This window comes from Apodemus sylvaticus, chromosome 4 (genome assembly GCF_947179515.1).
Source record: "Apodemus sylvaticus chromosome 4, mApoSyl1.1, whole genome shotgun sequence".
NCBI classification, from domain to species: domain Eukaryota; kingdom Metazoa; phylum Chordata; class Mammalia; order Rodentia; family Muridae; genus Apodemus; species Apodemus sylvaticus.
Genome location: NC_067475.1, coordinates 112,898,635 through 112,919,420, shown reverse-complemented (window position 1 = coordinate 112,919,420; position 20,786 = coordinate 112,898,635). Strand labels below are relative to the sequence as shown.

The window sequence follows — 20,786 nt, the reverse complement described above, 5'->3', positions numbered from 1 at the left end:
TAGCTGTGATAAGTAACAAAAACCTGTTAAACAGGAAGTCAGATATCCTGATGCCTGGTCTCTAGCTCTCCTCGGCACACTCAATGGCTTAAAAAAAAAGCCACATTTGACAATCATAAGCATTTTGAGGTGTTCTAGCTTCCATACTGTCCTGAGCACCATCCAAGAGAAATTCTTGTGATGAACAGGATACTTTTTTGGAGTTAAATTTCCATAGAAAAAGCCAAAGCACCAGATGAGAACCAAATAACCATGGACAGAACTTGAGCAGTGTCCCGGAACAGGTCACATCCTCTCTGCCTGCAGGCGATGCACATCAAGCTTTGTTTCTGATGTGGGCTTTTCGATGGGGGTGCTTCCCTCAGAAGAATACAAATCTGTGGTTCTCACAAACCTAAACATTGGCGAAGACAGTGGCACCCCTGAGCTTCTGCAACAGTGGTTCATGCAACTCTTATTGTTGCCCCAGATGAGAGTGGACTTGTAAATGAGCCTTCAAAGGGTCAATCCAGGGAAGACAGAGGGAAGCCAGAGCCAAGGGCCACGTCCCATATTTGTGTTTGTAACGTCTATAAGCTTTGTACCAATTACCTGACTCAAGTCGTTTTTCATCCAAATAGTAATCTTAAAACCCGGTATGGGGGAGGCAGAGGCAAATGAGCTAGAGGCCAGCCTGGCCTTCCATAGTGAGATCCTATTTCAGGACAAAACAAAACACAACAATAAAACAAAAAAACCAAACAAGACAAATTCCTGTTCTTTTCGCAATTAGGAAGATTTATTTGTTGCATCTTGCTCAAATCTACTTAAAAAAGAAGCCTGCAGGTGTGGCTAACTAGGAGCATATAGCCATGTTGGATTCTGCTTTTAAAAATTAACGTAACTGAAGTAGGTTTATATTTGATTCATACTTATTTTGAAAAGAAAGACAACATTTTGGTACCGGGAAGGTTCCTATTCATGGTCATATTTGATTCCTATTCATGGTCATAAGGCATCAAATCCTTAGCATGATCAATGTGATAAACCGAGGTACGAAGAGGTTCACAGCCGAGCAGCGGAGCTGGGTTGACACATAACCCAGGGGCTCACCAGAGGATGCATGGATAAAGGACCAAGGAAGGCACCACCCAGGGGATACTGTTCTGTCCTGACTGGATTTGAAATCTGTATAAACAATACTTACTTCTGGACAGCTGAGAGGTAGCAGACAAGTCCAGACAGCTCACCTTTGACTAACCCACTAGGAAATTGTGTGGGTTACTTTGGGCAAGTTACTGATTCACAACAAACACTGTGTTGGGAACTGTAGAGGTCGTAAGTCTACAGACTGGAAAGGAAGAGAGAAAAAGACATGGACACATATTCTCCAGGCTATCAAAGAAGTGGTCAGTAAACGTTTATTGAGTGATGCCAACAACTTCAGAACAAGTGTGTGTCCCTTTGGGTTGGAGGGGTTGGAGAAGGACTTAGACCAAGTCTAGGTGAGAATCGATCACAGCCATCCATAATGAGATCTGATGCCCTCTTCTGGAGTAGCTGTCTTCAGACAGCCACAGTGTGTGTGTGTGTGTGTGTGTGTATGTGTGTAATAAGTGAATAAATCTTTAAAGAAAAAAAGAAAGAAACACATTCGATTTATTTGTTTGTTTGTTTGTTTATTTATTTATTTATTTATTTGGGTTTTTTTTATTTGGTTTTTTTGAGACAGGGTTTCTCTATATAACCCTGGCTGTCCTGGAACTCACTCTGTAAACCAGGCTGGCCTCGAACTCAGAAATCTGCCTGCCTCTGCCTCCCAGAGTGCTGGGATTACAGGAGTGCGCCACCACCGCACTGCACACATTCGTTTTAGAACATGAGCTCTGTCCGGCCTTCAATGTTTATTGTACATTAGACACTGAGTCATAACAGGTTGAGTTGGAGACAGTTGTGAGGGCATCAGGAATACCAGCTGTGAAAAGCAAACCTTAAGTCGATGACTATAAGCCAGTAGTGGTTTCTGAGCTATGGAGAGAGAATTTGGAATTTTAGTGGAGAACAGCAGACTGACAAAATTAAACAGGGTTGAGCGCTGGAAAAAGGGGGTGGGGCTTCAGACTTCTACAAGAGCTAAATGCCAAGATCCTTAGAGGAGGATGGACTCTGGGCAGACAGGATGAGGGCAGCTACGAAGAGGAGGGCTGGGGCTGCCTGGCATTTGGAGATGTGGCAGGGAATCAAGCCATAGCCAGAGTGAGACCATAGGTAAGAGAGTGCTGCCAGTGAAACAGGGGGCTTGCGCTGAGTATGTCTTCTTTCTCACACTTGGTATTTCTCTTTATATCTGCCCTGTGATAACCACTTCTGACAACATCCGAGCAGAGATTTCTGGGCAGGTGAGGTCCACATCCATGGTCCCCTGTAGCATGAAGCATGTTCTTTACCCATAAATGTTAACTCATAGTTTAAAACTGGTAACCAAGCTGAGGTTTGAGAGCATTAAGTTTTCAAACGATTTACACTTCATAGAGAGAAGATCACAGTATTATGCAAACCTCCTTTAACATTTCTCTACTGTCTATAACTCCTTGCGGCCAGAATGCTCAGAAACACCTCAAGGAAAATACCTACACTGTATTTTCCAAGAGAAAAATGGGGTGTAAATCACCCCTGTTACTCTTTTCTGTGAGATGGACTACATTTTGGTGGCCTCTCGATGAGTGACAGAGTGAGATTGTAGATTACTGAAATGTGCCAACTTTACCCCAGTCCACCTTTAGTCTAGAACTCCTTTGCCTTCACCCTTTAGTCAGAGCCTCTCACGAGGAAATGTGTGGTCTTTTAATTTCATCTACAGAGCTTACTTCCATTTTCCAATGGAAAATGGCAAACCGATGCCCAGCAGAAACCCCTAGAGGGTCTGGCCGTTCAGTGCTCCCATTGATTCCACCCACCAAAGCTTGAGCGGTAAATGAATACATGCTACTTGACATCAGAACGACTCTTTCCCGTGTCTTCTCTGCTGCGCGATGACAGACAATTTCTTTAGCAGCCACTGTGTTCTTTTCATATTCTTGGAATCCTACTGTTGGAAGGAACATCAAAAGTTCATCACGTTTCGTCTCTTGCTTGCCAACGGGGTTGTGCTTAAACTGTCCAAGACGGATCATTTGTTGTCTGCTGTGTTCTTTGAGCTGAGAGCTTGGAGAACAGTCATCATTGGAATGGTGGGAGCCCAGTGGCTGCAACCTACTTAGAACACGTTGTGGTCCCTCTGGTTATCTACCCACTTAGCAAGAACATGCGCACATGGTAGAATGTGGTTGAACCTGATATCTTGTAATGAAAATGGTAGAGCATGTAGGAAGGAAGACGAATCTCCTTTAGATCTATATGAAATTTTGTGTATATTTATACATATATAGATACATGTGCAGAGAGTAACCTTGGGCACCCTCTGTCTTGTTCCCAAGCTTATCAGTTAGGCTCCACATGCCTCAGCCTCCCCAGCCTTGGGATTATAAGTGTTCTACTGTAACTGTCCTTTAAACTTGGGTCCTCATGCTTGTGCATCAAAAACTTTATAGAACTTTATAGAACTCTATTTCCTTAGCCCTCAACCAGAGATTTGAAAGAGAAATCATAGTGTTTGGCTGCACGGTAGACCCATCGAACAGTTTCAGCAAAAAATAAACTAGTACCAAACCCGACCCCCTGGGGAGTTCTAGATTCTGGTTCAGGAATGTTGGTTTCCCTCTCTTCTCTTTGGCCTTGTGTACACTTCAACATGTTAAGAATACCTGGAATTCAGAACAAAGCTTTGAACCTGTTATACTGGATAAACTCTGTGTGGCACTCAGACAGAGGACCTCCAATTGCACGGGTCTATCCACTACCCACTCTATGAGGGCATACTGCGCTTTGGGGACTAGTGTTCTGTTTTGCCTGAGCTAGAGCCCATGCCTTGCTCATTTTCGTATGTTTGTGCCATGAGCCAACTTATATCTACCATGCATCCATTTTTTAAAAAAGTATGTATATTAAAGGGACGTGCCTTGTGAATGGTTGGATAGATGGCACCCATACCCACAGAGAAAGCTGGGATGTCAAGATAAGTAGGTCAGCCTTGGGATAAGAAAGAGGAGTATGTGGATCACAAGCTCTGCCATCCATGCTCTGGAGATTTAAATGGCAGAAAAAAAAAAACCCTTACAGGTATGGATACATCTGATTCATATTTAATGTTGATCATTAAACCCCTTGGAGAAAGTTCCCCTAAAAAATGCTGCAAAGCCATTGTTTGGAAATGAGACATGTTGAGAGACCCTCGATAGCCCACGTACCATTGCATCTAGGTCAGCCAAGAACGCTATAGTCTCCCAATGCACAGCCTATGTGTTAGACTTAGCGATTCTACCAAAGCCTGACTGAGGACACAAAACCCTAGAGGCACCCACAGCCGAACCTCAGATGGGGGAGATGCTAATGATGACCATGGGGCCTCAGCATCTGTCTCCACGTGTATTTTTCTTTGGTGCCAGAGCACCTAGAAGAAAATGACATTCAAAAGGCTATCTTATACGGCTCTGTTGTTGTCAACTGGATACACCCAGGAAGAGGCATTTTCTTGACTGATAATGGATCTAATCAGACCCAGCCCACTGTGGGAAGTGCTATCCCTAGGTGAGCCTGGCCTGTATAAGAAAGGTAGCTAACCTGAGCCCGGGAGCAAACGTGCAAGCAGTATTCTTCCACAGTCTCTGTTTCAGTTCCTGCCTACAAGCTTGTGCTTTGCCTTCCCTTGGTGATGAACTATACAGTCTGCAAGCCAAATAAAGCCTGTGTCCTCCAAGTCGCCTTTGAGCTGTGTTTTACAGCTAGGTACTAGATTCTTAAGATTCTCTCCCATGACAAAAGGAAATTGGGAATGGATAGAATTCAGCAGCACTCCATCATTAGCATAACCCATGCTTTGAACCAAACACTGTAGGAACATCTTTAAGCTTGAAAATGAGTCATGCTGGCCACAATTCAGTGCAAAATGACATTTACCTTAAAGTTCCCATTTGGTAATGTGCTGCGTCAAGCCCTTGCGTTTGTTTTTGAGATAGAATGTCACCGTGGTATTCAGACTGGCCTGGAAGTCAGACTGGTAGCCCTCCATACTCAGCCTCCTCGTGCTTGGAAGACACATGAAACCAAGTCTAGTTTAAAATTTTCTTTCGCCTGACAATGAGAAGTTGGGGGGACGAATGTCATGATGGCCCCAGGGCTGTAATCTCAACACTGGAGAGGCTGAGGCAGGAGGATGGAGTGTTCAGGGCTAGCTTGAGTTATGTGGTGAAACTCTGGGTCAAACAAACAAGCAAGGGGGTAAATGCATAACTCAGCAGCAGACTGTCAGTCTAATGTGTGCACGGCTGTGCACTTGATCCCCAGTGCAGGGGAGGGGTTGGGGTGCCGAGAGGTTCAGTGTTGGATACAGTACGACAGAAGAACATAGCATCTCTTTAGTGTTCATAGTCAAACCTCACCAAAACTTCTTTCCCAGCTCTCCCTCTGATAAGGGTTTCCGTTTATTTCAACTAGAGATGGAGTGGGCCTACAAGTTATTAATTATACTATATACTATTTTTCTCAGTGGTTATTGTGAATATGTAATACTGTTAATTACCAACAGAAGCACGTTTGCAGTTAAAACCAAGCACTGGCTCGCCTGCTATTAGAACTTACATTCAGAAGTTAGGGGATGGGGGGACAGAGTTCCGGGGTCCAGAGTAGCTGACTTCCCAATGTTATAGAAACAAAGAGCGCTTACCTCACAGCCTGTTGATGTTTCCAGTCATAAATGTGACAGTTACCCACCCAGTCGCCTTCTCTGCCTTCCTGCAGACCTGAGACTAACTCGTTCCTTACTGATAACAGATGCATAGCCGAGCCTTTGAAATCCCCCTGTTGATTCCATTAGAGGAAAATGGCTTTTTGGAGAGGTCTATGCAGGATGGGGGTGGGGTGGGGGGTGGAGGGGGGAACGTGTCGTGATCCCTGTTGTGTGGACCCCTGGCTGAGTACTATGCTTTTCTCTTGTAGGTGATGTGCCTTCAGGACTTTTTTGGTGACGATGACATTTTTATTGCATGTGGACCAGAGAAGTTCCGTTACCAGGATGATTTCTTGCTAGATGAAAGTGGTAAGAAAAAAAAAAAAAGTTCAAAACCAGGGGAAATTTGAGGCAGCTTTTCAAAATGAGCTGCACCAGGCCAAGATTATGTCAACTCCAAAGCCACCAAATCAGTTTCAGACCCTCCACTGCCTTGTCTCTCCTATATCTTGAATTTCTTTGATTTTTTTTAAATATAGAAAACAGATGAAATGATAATTGAAAAGGTTAATCCATTTGGAAGAATATATCCTAATGGCTAATTTATAGCCATTTAATAACTAAACTGATGCTTTACAGAGAACCGTGGTGTGGATTTCTACACTTCTAATTACATATTTTCTTAAAAAATTTATAGTGGACGGATTTGTAATCATAAAGTTACCGACTCTGCTTCTAGATTGAGCTTTCATGTGGCTTCCTCCAATGCCTGAGAAAACGGTTTGGTGCCCTTTCTCCCTGCAGGATGTTGGAATTTATGTCATAAACATCTGTGAAGTGTCAGGATGGTAGCTTCCTTCCATTAATGAACTAAATGTGACCCCTCGTGATTGATAAGCAAGAAGGGTTAGTTGATAAAGAGACAGGGTACTTATAAATGGGGAAATTAATGTAAACCTCCATGATTTTCAGATTAATTTATTTTGGGAGTACTGGGAATCATTTCAGGACTGTCTAGCATCCAATATAAAATAATTGCTAAGGATGTCCTGCCTTGATAATTATGCTTTTAATCCAATTAGGGGACTGCTACATAGTTACTGACACTTCAAATTCCATCTAATTGAAGAAACCTTTTGAAGTAATAAGTAAATTTTCTGTTGCTACATTGACAAAATAGGTTGACAATCCTGAGTGCTTAACATAATGGCAGGTGTTACTCTATCCTGGTCTGACCCCAAAGCCTCGGTTTCCTACTTGTGATGTAATGATGGAGCACATAGAGATATTGTTTCAGTGATGGATCACAGTGGAGTCCAATGCCAGGACAGTGCTCAGGCACAGCCTTGCCACAGCATAGCAAACAATTCTATCTTATTAACTAAACTGCTCCTACCACATTAGCTCACCTAAGCATACCCTTCACAAAATGTATCCTCACCATTGATATATATATACATATATATATATATATATATACATTATATATATGTACATGTGTTTGTGTGTGTGTGGGGGGGGGAATATGGCCAATGATAACTGCCCTCCCTCATGAAAACTTGAAGTACGTAGAGATGATATGAAGCTGCTGTGTGACAAGATTTATTTTGGCACGCGGGCCTAACCGGAGGATACTTTAGCATCTCTTTCTCTCCAAATCCATTCCATCTTCATATCTGATACACATGTCCTCTCAGGGCAAGGATTTATGGGAATGTCTCACTCCCAAGGCATGCTCAGGGAAGAGAGATCCCACCCTGTTTAAGAATAAAGTGGCTTTGCCATCGCGTGGAACAAGTAATGTTTCCAGTCAGAACACAGAGCTGACAGCACAGGTTTTAAGAAAAATAAACGGCCTTGACTTTCAATTTAAAGAAAATAGCTGCTTTTGATAGAATGGACTGGGAAACCAGATGTGCTCTGAAATGAAGCCCACGTGCTGCTCTGATACGGAGAGCAGCCTGTCGGGTTTGAACTTTTATCTGGCTGTCAGGCTGGCTGCAGCCCCCTTCTCTCACCTCGAGCATCCTGGGAAGCCACACAGCTGGCCAGTCCACTGCTGCTGATGTGGTTGGGCATGCTCTCAGCCTTGGGGCTGCGGCCACCCACAGGCGGGAAGGCTTTCTGTGCAGTACCATAGAAAGCTGCCATCAAACAATCTTACCCATTCCCCTCATTATCAAGAGACATGTGGAGGTGTAGCTCAGTAGCAGCGTTCTTCCTTAGCTTTATGCCAGCCTTGCTGAAAAAACAAACAAACAAACAAACAAAAAGACAAGTGGGGTCAGAGAGAAGGGCCACTGGTCAAAAGCACCGACTCCCTTTTCAGAGGTCCTGAAGTTTGACTCCCAGCAGTAACCTCATGGCTCACAACCATCTATAACTTCAGTTCTGAGGAGCCCAATGTCCTTCTCTGTCCTCCAGGGGCGACAGGGAAATACACAGTGCATAGACATACACGCAGGCAAAAGACATGTGTAAAAAATATAAATCCAGAAAACTATTTTAAAAGAAAACACAAGTGTCCATGTGCTCACACACCTTCACACAGACATGAACTCACATGTGTGCACGCACATACACAAGTGCACACATGCACACACACACTCATGCAGTCTAACCAGCTTTTGACATGTGAAAGCTCTACAAACCATTTTGTTGAGCTTCTTACTTGCTTTTTCCCCGATACATGTACCCTGGCCAGTTGTCAGTGTAAGATACATTTACTGTGTAAAGGGAGATGTCCTCCCCCATTCCAGGAGAAACACGTAGGCACAGGAGAGGGGAAGGAGAGTGGACTAAAGAAAAGATCATCTAAATTGAGATTTCACTTCCTTAGATGAACTTACCCTGAGTCTAAATTCTCACGTTGACAACTGCAATTTTCCTGGTGCTTGTACAGTGTGTTCTGGGGCTAATGTATTAAAATTTGAATCTTTTTTATAAATGTGCTGAGTGCGATCTAACCCAGTTCATTTGTACTTACTAAATGGTATCTGAACATTGATGCTATATTTGGTCAGTTCCCCAGCAAAACTTCCTGAAAGATATGGGGTGATGGGTGTGAACAGCTTCAGAATTAATATTTCCCTGGTGCAGAGCTACGCTTGATTTAATGGTAGCAGGGAGTGGTTGTGTGCAGCAAGGCAATGCTTTTACTTTATCTACAGAAATTAATCCAGCTACTAGCGTGCAGGCAATTGGGAATGATACATCCTCCAAGCACCACTAGCAAACTCCCAAAGGCATTGCTCAAGGGCTTTGCGATGAAGATGGATGCCAAAACAGATATATATATATATATATTTCTCACAGCCACACGAGAGCAGAATCAATATGAGAAGGGAACAGTCAGAGATGCTCTTTCTTCTCGTCTTCACATGCTATGTGGGTGCACTTTCCTGGTTCTAATTCAGAGTGTAACTGATTTAGCGGTGTGGCATCCATCCGGGGAGCATCAGCACCTTCCAGAAGGTGTTCGTGGCTGGAGTGCTCTAGAGAGAGGTCAGCAGAGGCTGCAGGCCACCCTGTGGCAGCTGCTCTCTGGTTTAGAAGGAGGACACAGAGTGCAAGGAAGTTCAGCATAGTGTTGCTTAGATACTGCGGGCAAGCCAATGAGGGTAGCGCTTGGTGTTATTGAGAAGGGACAGAGTTTGAGTCTGTGCTCTGTGATGCAAACGGAAAGAAAAGCCAGGAGAGGAGAAGCCTGCTCCTAAGCAGACTATTCCTGTCTGCAAGGAATGGGTCAGTTTTCTCAGCTGTATGTGGAAATGGCTTTGTGTTGCCTGCAGGGTTAATGTCAGAAGTGTGACTGGGTCCATTTCCTGTGGGCACTGTGGGTCCATATTTGAAGTCTTCTTATTGACGTAAGAGAGATGAAACAAAAATTAAATATATTTATGCATATGTATATGTACATCTGTATACACATAAATGGTCTTAGAACTAAAGAATGGAACAAATATGTACTAATGTTTTCATGGCTGTCGAGTATTCTACTTGAAAAAAAATGTGTCTATGTGTTTTGTTGTCCTGTATGTCTGTGCACTACATGCATGCAGTGCCTGTGGTGGCTGGAAGAGAGAGCACCAGATCCCCAGGAACTGGTGGAACAGGTAGTTGTGAGTCTTATGGGTGCTAAGAACTGAACCTGGGTCCTCTTCAAGAGCTGTCAGTGCTCTTTACTGCGGAGCCACCTCTCCGGCCCTCTTATACTCATCTCGAGACAGCGTCTCAGTATGTAGGCCAGATTGTTCAAGAGCTCACTATAAAGCTCAGAACGGCCTTCAACTGGAGATGCTCACACCTCAGCCTGTGATTATCTGGTACCAGGTCAGGTTATAAAAGTTGAAGTACTTTCCGAAGAGCTCTGAAGTGTGTGTGTGTGTGTGTGTGTGTGTGTGTGTGTGTGTCTGTCTGTCTGTCTGCCTGTCTGGGTCTGGGTATCTTTCAGGACAGGAAACTCCCTTAGCTTCTCATCAAGACTCCCATGGAGTCAGGTACTCATGGCCTGTTGGTACATGTTCCTATAACTATTCCATCATGACGACTTTTACGGATTCATGACTGAATGAGATGATGGTAACTGCAGTAGCTGACAGTCATCACTTTCCACATCCCTGGGTGCTAACTGGGCTAAAACTGTCAGTATCAGAAACAACACTGGGTTAGTCTTGGAAAGCACAGGTCTTGTCCAAGCCCCAGGTGCAGTGTCTTTGACTCACATCCTCCTCTCTATGCTGAATCTACCACCTCCTCCTGGGCTAAAATGAACATTTAATTAAATGATGTCAAAGCATCTCCAAACAGCCTTCCCCATTGAAACAAGCCCTTAGAAGAATGCAGCCAGACTAAGGCACATATTTGTTTGTGGGAATTCATTGAATTCAGATGCTACTAAGATTGTCTTTTGTTGTTAGAACCAGAAGGTGGTTTCCATTCTCCTCTCCTCACTTGGTCCCACGCTAGACGGGAGGCGGGCCTCCGAGGAGCTCTATTGTTCCGTGCTTGGAATCTCTAAAATATTAAAACAAAGCATGTTTAGAAAAAACAGTAAGACTTTGAAAACTAAGAGTCTTCAGGATTCCAAGAGTTTGGGAGTAATGTGTGTGTGTGTGTGTGTGTGTGTGTGTGTGTGTGTGTGTACATCCCTGTTGGTTTGTGTTCAAGAGAACTCTGGTGGCCCCATTGCTCTATCCTAGACCTTTTGATAATTGGAAACCATAGAGTCATTGAAAATACTGAGAAAAATGAAGTTTAGATAAAAACCAGGCTTCCCTGTAAAGTGACGTGAAGCTCTGCTCTCAAAACTCACTACTATTTTTCATTCATTAATTCAACAAACTATTCCATTTATAGACATATTATGCAGCAGGAAGTGTGCCAGGAGCAATCACAGTGGGTAGTAAGCCATCAGGCATGATGTCTTGTATCAACCTTGAATGGGGCTCACACTTAAAGGTACCAGAGGCTATTCAGCACTGAACTGTGACCCAGAATATTAAGTATTCCTGCTGTTTCTCCTGGACTTTATACCTTTGGGAGAATATAATGTTAAAATGACTAATGGCTCGGAGCAGACCCACGGTTCCTCAGAGCTTTAATTGGGTTATGAGTCTGGTTTGCAGCAAGTCTTGTGGGCAGATTTCTCCCAGATGTACAATTTTCTGTTTCAGAAGTTATTTCTAGGAATGACTAGGCCAGCAAAAATCGTCTTCTTAGAGGAGCATGTCAAATCTGACACGCTCATTCTTCATTTGCCATCGCCTTGCCTTGTAGAATTCAGCTGGATACTTGAAGTGGAGGATCGGGTCATGTGAACTCTGAGTAGAAGACATGGCTGCTGGTGGGCTCTGTTCCCGTTTGACTCTTAGCAATTAAATGTATTCTGTTATTTTATTTTTAATTTGTTAGTTTTGATTTTATGGAGTTTTTTTTTTTTGGTTCTTTCTTTTTTCTTGTTTCATTTTGTTTTTGAGGTGTAGAGAGGAAGAAAGAGGGAACGTTACGTTGGGTAGGTAGAGAGGTGGGGAGGGTCTGGGAAGAGATGGGGAAGGGAAAACATAATCAAAATACATATACTGTATAAAAATATTTAAATAAAAAGTTAAAAGAAAACAGCAAGGTGCTGAAACCTTTCTTGGCCACAGGTACCTTTATTGTGAATAGAAAAATAGGGTTTCTTGGAGCTTGGTGGTCTGGGGATTTAATTGACTTCTATGTTGTCAGTTACAGACAGTATAGGATAGTGTTGGGTTTCAAAGACAGAATCTAAGTCAGGCACAGACTTGTCCATTTGCTGCCATGAGAACAATTTCTACACCAGAAACCAGGAGCTAGGGAAACGTCTTTACATTTTCCTTCTCTGTCTCCATGGTCGTCTTCTGACTATACATAGTAACTGAGAGATGCATTGTAAAGATGGAGAACATTTGGGCTGGAGAGATGGCTCAGCGGTTAAGAGTACTGACTGATCTTCAGAAGGTCTTGAGTTCAAATCCCAGCAACCACATGGTGGTTCACAACCATCTGTAGTGGGATTCAATGCCCTCTTCTGGGGTGTCTGAAGACAGCTACAGTGTACTTACATATAATAAATAAATCTTTAAAAAAAAAAGGATGGAGAACCCGACATAGCACAATCCCATGAAGCCATGAAGGATGAGTCTCCATGATCATCTCTCCCCAGCCCTACTAGTGGCATCCCTCTGCGAATGGCAGTCACAATGTCATACAAGGCCAAGGCCAACCCCACTATGCCCTACAAAGAGCAACTACCTCTTCCTCCTCCTCCTCCTCCTCCTCCTCCTCCTCCTCCTCCTTCTTCTTCTTCTTGGTTTTTCAAGACAGGGTTTCTCTGTGTAGCCCTGGCTGTCCTGGAACTCACACTGTAGACCAGGCTGGCCTCGAACTCAAAACTCCGCCTGCCTCTGCCTCCCAAGTGCTGGGATTAAAGGGTGTGCCACCACAGCCAGGCTAACTACCTTCTTCTTAGTGAATGCAAATTGGGCTTTTCTAGTATGCACTCGCTCTCCCAGATCCTGCCCTTCCAGGTAAAAACCTCCATGCCTGTCATTATCCATAACGATCTTTTCTCCCAGCCCATCAGGAGAATCAATATCACTCGCTATAAAGTTCCATCCTTCTTTCTCTCAGGAAATGCCTCTAAACCCTCATCCCTCTTCCCAACTCTTTCCTTGTCTTGCAGAGGGGAGCCGTGACTGCATGATTGCTCTTATCTTGTCCTCTGATGTTTGACTTCATCTTCCCAGCATCCCTGTCCCATTGGTCTAGAGAACTGGCTAAGTCTTCTTTCTTCCCACAGTCCACAACCATGCCCAGGCTGCTCCTGCCCTGCAGGTGCCTTCATCCATCTCTGCCATCTCCTCGTCTGATTTCCTCTGTCAACCTGCTAAAAAAAAAAAAATCAATGAATTATCATCCTCCAAGCTTTCACTTCCTTGCTCTGACTCACGTTTTCATAACTTTAAGCCTTCTGCCGCAGTAAACACAAAAGATTATGGGATTGTTTGTATCTGCCCTTCATTGGCCTTCTAGATTTATCGGCTTGCTCCTAAGATACTAAAAATTGTCCGGACTCTTCTAGCTCCAGACAATCCAGAACTGCAAACATGTAGTTTTTATATGACAGACCTTTACAGTAGAACTTCTCCCATGTCTGCAGAATATTCAACATAACAAATCCCTTCTCAGTGGGACAGTGTTAGAGTCCATGATTTTTCTACATTCTATTTTCTGGATCCTGCCGTGTCTGCTCCCTCCTGGGCTGTGTGAGATGATGAATGGGACAGATGAAGGGGAGAGAGAGGTGCCATGGTTCCTAAAACCCCTAGGCTGTCACTGTTTATCAAAAGCCAGTTTCCATTTGGTTGTCTTTAGGGGTTCTTGGGGGACTCACATTGAGAGATTCCAGCCTTCTTTCCTGATGTGTGACATTAAGTATCTTCCAGATTTGACTGTCATCGCCTTAGTTTGTATTTTCTAAAGGACCCCTTTCTCCATTGGACTCAGACGATATACAAGGGCAGAATCTAAATGAGCTCTATGTAGACTCAGAACTATCAAGTCACCCATTCGTCCCAACCAACAGGTCACCCAGTACAACTGGGTGTGCTTTGCTTCAAAATGTTCAAGCGAAAGTAAGCCATGTTAAAACAAAAGCAAAAAGAAACAAACAAACAAAAAACACCCCACCCAACCACTGCTGTTTCTAGATAATTCCCGTCTAGTGTTTTGTGTCTTCTGTGCAAACCTTATGAGGATGCAGGAGAGGGTTCCTCTGGGTTGGAATGATGGAGCTCATATCATAGTTGTCAGAGAACTTTCCCACAAAGAAGTGGTTCATTTTCCTAGCATATGCAAGAAGACTTCATTGTCCACATCATCAAAAGCCTACATTCAAAAGTAAAATCCTTGAAGATCCTGTTCTCCCCAAGAGCTTAAGCCTTTGACATGTATAAGGTGGATAAAAAGTCAAAGCCCACATGTGTTGTATGGTACTTTGAAATTTCTGGATTGTGATCCAACTCAGAGTTTATTTTGGAATCTGTTTTTTTACTTTCTTGGAATCTAAGCGTAACTGACATTTTACTATTTTCCTCAATGTGTAAGTATGTGTGTGTCTGTAAGAGTGTGGGCACATGCGTTCAGGTCCCCACAGAGGCCAGAAGAGGGTGTCAGACCCCTTGGAGCTGGAATTACAGACAGTTGTGAGCCCCTGACATGGGTGCTGGAGACTGAAGTCAGATCCTCTGCAAGCGTAGCAACGGCTCTGAATCCCAGGGTTATCTCTCCATCCCAGAAGCTTCCATTTTGAATCTCATCATATTGCGATTGGCTCCCTCAGCGGCCACATACATAATAATCCAGTAAATAATGCTGAGCCTCCACCACTGTGTTGAATATTCTTTTTTCCCTCCTTTATCATTCACTTCTTTGTATCATGTGCCATGTCTAATGACCCCCTCCTTGAAACTCTGTCCCCTTGAACATTGCGGTGTTCTGTAGCCTGGTCTTCTGCTCTCTTGCTTGCCTCTGGGCCTCGTCCAGCTTTGTTTTTTGCCATACATCCTTGTGACTGTTCCCTGAGACTCATTCTGCATCCTTTTTTTTTTTAACTTAATTACTCCGCTCCTAGCCAAGTTCATCTACTTTAATGGCTTCAGCAATGATGGTGATGGCCCACAATGATGGTGACGAATGGTAACCAGATGGGAAGCAATGAGCAGAAGCCTTTGAAGTATGTGTAATTTTCCCCATTAGACAATTAAGGAAATTAAGGCTTAGAGATGATCATTTGTCTGAGGCCACACAGCTAGCTAGTATAGAAGGCAGAGTTCAAACTCAAGTCTATCCACGTTTGACCATGAATTCTTAACTTCTAAATCTACTGACCTCCTCCCAATCTACATCTCTAGCCTTGATTGCCCCCATCAACTAAACAGCCATATCCAACTTTCTAGCTGGACTCATGCAAGATTATTCCACAGACACAGAAACTTTAGTACAACCCACATGAGATCTAATCACCTGGTGGAAGGCCTATCAGCTTCTATCATTCTCCTGGCTTCCTGGGCAAGTTTCTTGCATCAGAATTATCGATAGCAAACTTTTGGAGAACCAGAACCTGGAACATGGAGCTGTCTGTCATTACCTCCGACACCCACTTGCTGAAGCCAGGTCTTTGCCCAATCAATGATACACTGTCAGTGTCTTATATCCTCAGTCTCCTGCTTGGGCTGTTGCAAAGATGTATGCACTTTTTTTTTTAGTCCAGTCTTTAAATATTCCACACCTTATTTAGACAGAATGACATTCCTGCGTATTTTTTAAAGATTGCAGGACATCTAGACTACTCAGTGCTCTAGGGAAGGTTCTCCCCTGTCCAGCTGCCGCCATCACTTTAGACCCCTCTACAGCCAAGGAATACTTGTTGGTTTCTTCAGTACAACCACTTCTCAACACCTCCACCATAGGCCATATTGTCCCACAAACCTGGGTCATTCATTCCTCCTTACTACACCCAAATCCCTCTTGTCCTCTGACAAAAGTTGAATTCTTTATAAAGCCTTACCTTGTCTCTTTGGTTCATCTCATTCCCTGAGTTCTTACTCTTTGTCCAGCTTCCAGGTTCCATCTCCCTATTATAATGTTTTGATGATCCTGCCTCACACCACAGACCTTTCTAAAAAAACGGTAAACATGGTTTATATTCATCACATTCACTTCTCAGGGAAAAAAAAATACAAAGAAACTATAGTGTTGTTTTCTAAATAAAATCAGATGAGCTAATTGCCCAAGGTCATTTGTGTGCTCCAGGTACCTAGCTGTCAATACCATCCTAAGATTGTGTGTGTGTGTGTGTGTGTGTGTGTGTGTGTGTGTGTGTGTGTGTGTGTGTGAGACAGAGACAGAGACAGATAAGGAGGAGGAGGAGGACGAAGAGGAGGAGGGGAAAGAAATATGGAGACTCAGGAAGAATTTGAGTGGCCCGATTCAGCCCAAGTGTGAGCCCATGAGAACTCACAGTTGTATAAAGCCCCGCCCATGGGCGGCAGCAGAAGAAAAGAGTCATACCAGGCTGGAGAGGGTAAGGGATGCATGGCTGCTACCATCCTCTTATTTAGCTCAGTTCACATGGAGGTGGATGGACGGCTACACTGACTGAGTCCATCTTGGCAAATAACAATCTCATCTAAAAACCCCTTCACAGATAAATCCATAATGTTTAATCTGGATACTCCATGACCCAGGTGAGTTGGCAGAGAAAAAAAATAATAACCATTATTTTCACATAGCTAGTGACTCACAGAACTAGTAAGAAAACTGAGGATCATAGCTGGCATTTGATTTCACTTAATTATAAGCACCTGCATGTTAGACAGAGGCATCTTTAATCTCCATATCCCACCTTGCCTATAGAGCACCATGAATGTAATAAGAACCCAAGACATGTTATTTAGATTGATGGATATAGAAGCTTGTTTCTCTTGTCATTCCTTCAGATGTCTGAGGATTATAGTCCAAAACTTTCCCAAAGCTGGGCTTATTTTATTTTTTGAGATAAGGTCTCGCTATGTAGATCAGGCTGGCCTCAAACTCATAAAGATCCACCTGCCTCTGCCTCCTGAGTGCTGGATTAGCGGCAGCTACCACCATACCTGCCCCATAAAGCTGGGTTTTTCAGCTTTAGGCAATGTTCCGATAGTTCCTTCTCTGAAGGCCATCTTTCCATTCCTCTGTAAACCCCATGATCAGAAATGATACTTCAAATGCTTTCCCTTCCAGAAATGATATCCCAAATAGAGTGCATCCCACCATGGAAGCTTTAAACACGCTGATAGGGGCAACAAACTTACTCTGATGCTGGGAAAACAAATTACTTTTTCTTTTATCTGTAGCCAAATAACTCAGGTCTATGGAGGAGCTGAGTTCTCTGAGGTTGTCTGATGTGATGTAGCTAAATTCTACATGCTCCATTGCAGATTTGAACTTCCATCCAATGCTTCAACTGTATTTATACCCAAGGACATTTTGTCAATTTTGGTCTTAATTCTGTTCATTTGAGGTCTTTGGGCATTTAAATTATGCCCTTTCCTATACCCACTAAATTGTGTTTCCTGGAGTCTGTCTAGATAAACATTGTAACAAGGCTGCTCAAAAGCTTCCAGACAAAAACAAAAAAATTAAAAACTGCCGTTGTCCTCACAGGTTTTCTTGTAGACAGCAATGGCAGGTAACGTCTGGCCTAGAGAATATCTTTGATTGGACCAGTTTCTGACTGCATCTAGGCAACAAACAGTTCTAAGATAAACCTGGTTAGGGTGAATTTTTAAGAAATATTTTCAATCTGGGAGCAACTTATGAGTCTGACTGTAGCACGCCGAAAGTGGTGTGGGCACCCACGGAGGGACACGGGGCTGGGGTATGTTTTCATAAGGCATTCCTGGAAGCAATATAAGGAAAGATTTGACTCATGTGGAGGAATCACTTTACCTGTGCCACTCTGTTGGAAAAGTCTCGGGTTAGAGGGTAGCCATTTGTGATTAGCTTTAAGTTGTTGTTGCAGGAAATATTAAAAAAACAAAAAACAAAAAAAACCTATAAACCAGCATGTTCCTGCACTTGTGCCTCTGCACCAGCAGCCTGGCCGGCCATGCACTGGCAGGCAATGGCTGACCTGTTTTTGTCTCATGGAGATTCTCTCTGCCCAACTTGCTAGGTTCCCACTAATGGGATGCTACCACTCCAACCCCATGCTTCAAATCCCCCACAGCCTTTGTGGTGTACATCTGGCAAACCCATGCTTGGCTGCCATACCTTTCTCTCTTGAACCCAGATGAGCTGCTGCGTGAAGGAAAATGCAACACAAATTTAGTTCAGAAACAATGGTAACTCAATCTCTGGGTGCAGCAACTAAAACCTAATTTTGTAAGCCTTATTAAAATCCGATTCCTCAGGTGGGCGAATTCCTGTGGATCCACCACGATATCGGGAAACTCTAGCAGCTACATCTTACCCCTCTGCTGTCCCTGTTCCAAAAGGACCTAACTCTCTCCTGCTTCCTCTCTTCCTCCAAGCCTGAAGTCCCGCCTACTCTCCCTGTGATTGGCTCCTTTATTCATTAGGGGAATGGTTCAAAAGAACAGCATCAGGCCCATCCACAACAAGTTGTAGGATGTACTGGATCTCAACATGCAAAGCAGTTGTCCCTTGAATAGTGGTGTCTCTGTTTCCCCATCACCTCCACCCTCTAACTCCTTCTAGGTCTGCCTCTCCTAGCAAATGTTCCTTCTCAAATTCAAGATCCAAAATATGTGGACACAGAAAAGAATGAAATAAGACCCATATATACCACTCTTACAAAAATCAACTACAATTTGCAGCTGGAGAGATGGCTCAGTGCCCAAGAGCACTAGCTGCTCTTGCAGAGGACTGGGCTTCAGGCCCCAGAACCCACATGGCGGTTAACAGACATCTGTACCTCCAGTTTCAGGGCATCAGATGTCCTCTTTTGACCTCCACAGGCTGGTGCATATACACATGTGCAGGCAAACATTCATACATGTTAAATTAAAACTAAATGAATCTTTGTTTTTTAAAAAAAATCAACCCCGATAGACCAAGACCTCTCAGTGTGAAGCCTGAAACCAAAGCTGATAGAAGAAAATCTAGGTAGTGTCCTACACAATGTTGATGTTAGACTTAAAATGATTTTTTGAAGTGAAGTATCCAAACTTACAGAAAACTAAAAATTAATGTCAATAGCACTTTGATTGTAGAAGTGATTTTTAAAATTTACTTTCAAAAGTGGGTAATAATTTGGCCTGGGTAGACATGTTTTCATTATTTTAAATATCCAAATCACTTATTCATAATAAATACAAATTTTCTGTGACTGTTCACTGCCTCAGGCTAGATTTTCTCTCTCAGCAAGTCTTGAAAGTAAACAAGTGGATAGATAAAACACGTGTAAGTGACAAGCACGTGTTTTCAAAGACTGAACAGAGTGATGGTAAAATTAAAAGCCTGTCTTTTCTTGGAGACATAAAAAGATCCAAAGAAGAATTCTGAAGTCTCCAAAGTCCTAGTCAGGAATCTGCATGTGGGGGATGAAGAGACCATCTTAATGGCTCAGCCATTAAGATCACTGGCTACTCTCCCAGAGGACATAGGTTCAGTTCTCAGCAACTACATGGTGGTTCATAACTACCTGTAACTCCAGTTCCAGGAGATCTCATGTCCTCTGAGGGCACTATACTCAAATGGGGCACATACATACATGTAGGCACACACATACATAGCATAAAAATGACCTTTAACAGAATCTTTAGGTGTCGTCACAGAGAAGAAAAAGAGTAAAGGCCAAAGGTCATCTCAGTGGTTGGGGTGTAACTTACAGATAGATCCATCTTTGTGGTCACTTATGTATGAAAACCAACCAAGACAATGACCACTTTATATTTACCTGTGGAGACTGCCTTGAAAGGATAGGTAGACGATATCACTGATAGCTTTTGAATTGATCTTCTGTGGTGAAAACTTCCAGCTTAGCCAAATGTATGTTCTTGTTTAACATGTAATACCCTGTCAATAGAATTATTCTAAGAATGCCATCTAAGGCAGAGTTGTATATTAAGAAGAAAATATATGGAAAAATGAGCACCTCAACATTTTTTAAAGTGAGATTTAATATATTGACCACATGCATTGAGGTCCCCAAATATGAAACTAAGGGTCATATACACCTCTATGCATATAAATATGTAACAGCCTGATTTACCTAGCATTAAGTGAATGCATGTGGGCATCAGGCCAGTGTGATGAGTACAGGGCATATCACAGTGCCTACAGGAAGAATCTTACCCATAGAAAGCAAACATCTAATCAGAGATTCACTTAATATGCAAGATCCTAAGCAAATTGCATGCTGTGTTACAAATCAAGCACCCCAAAGAAGAAAAATGTAGGGATAGAGAAAAGAAATATAGGAAGGATGGGGGGCACTTTAGACAGATATTTGAATTGTTTTAAGAGGGTAATGGAACTAGTCGTGAAGGTCTCTGAACATGAATGTTCTAGAAGAAACAGTGTAAGTACCTGACATATCTCCAAGCAGAACCTTGATGTGGCAGGCAGGCTGAAGTGTTGTATTATAACTCTGAAGCTAAATACCCGGAGTCCACACAGGCTGGCCAAGGTTAAGGTCAGTGACTTCCAACAAGACTCACCGGCTATAAATTCACGGGTTCCCACAGATCCCATGGACTTAATAATATGCTGCATATTCAGAGAACTCAGGAAAGTGCTATATTTTTATTCTAAAGGCGACAAGCCAGGGCTAGCCAGATGCTGAGACACAGAATAGGACAATTTAAAGTATATGAATGGGTGTTCCACATACAAAACCTCACGCCTCCTCTGCAAATCAGGATATTTCATCCTCCCTGCATGCTTCAGTGTT

General features: G+C 43.1%; 1 protein-coding gene across 5 annotated transcripts in view; it reads left to right on the top strand.

Moving 5' to 3' along the window:
- The window catches only part of Dclk1 (doublecortin like kinase 1), a 309,975-nt gene that overhangs the window by 147,670 nt on the left and 141,519 nt on the right, over window positions 1–20,786 (top strand). For all 5 annotated transcript variants that reach the window (XM_052180494.1, XM_052180495.1, XM_052180493.1 and 2 more), the window contains exon 4: window positions 6,073–6,172. In XM_052180494.1, coding sequence (XP_052036454.1) covers window positions 6,073–6,172 — 100 coding nt within the window. The remainder of the gene's footprint in view (window positions 1–6,072; window positions 6,173–20,786) is intronic.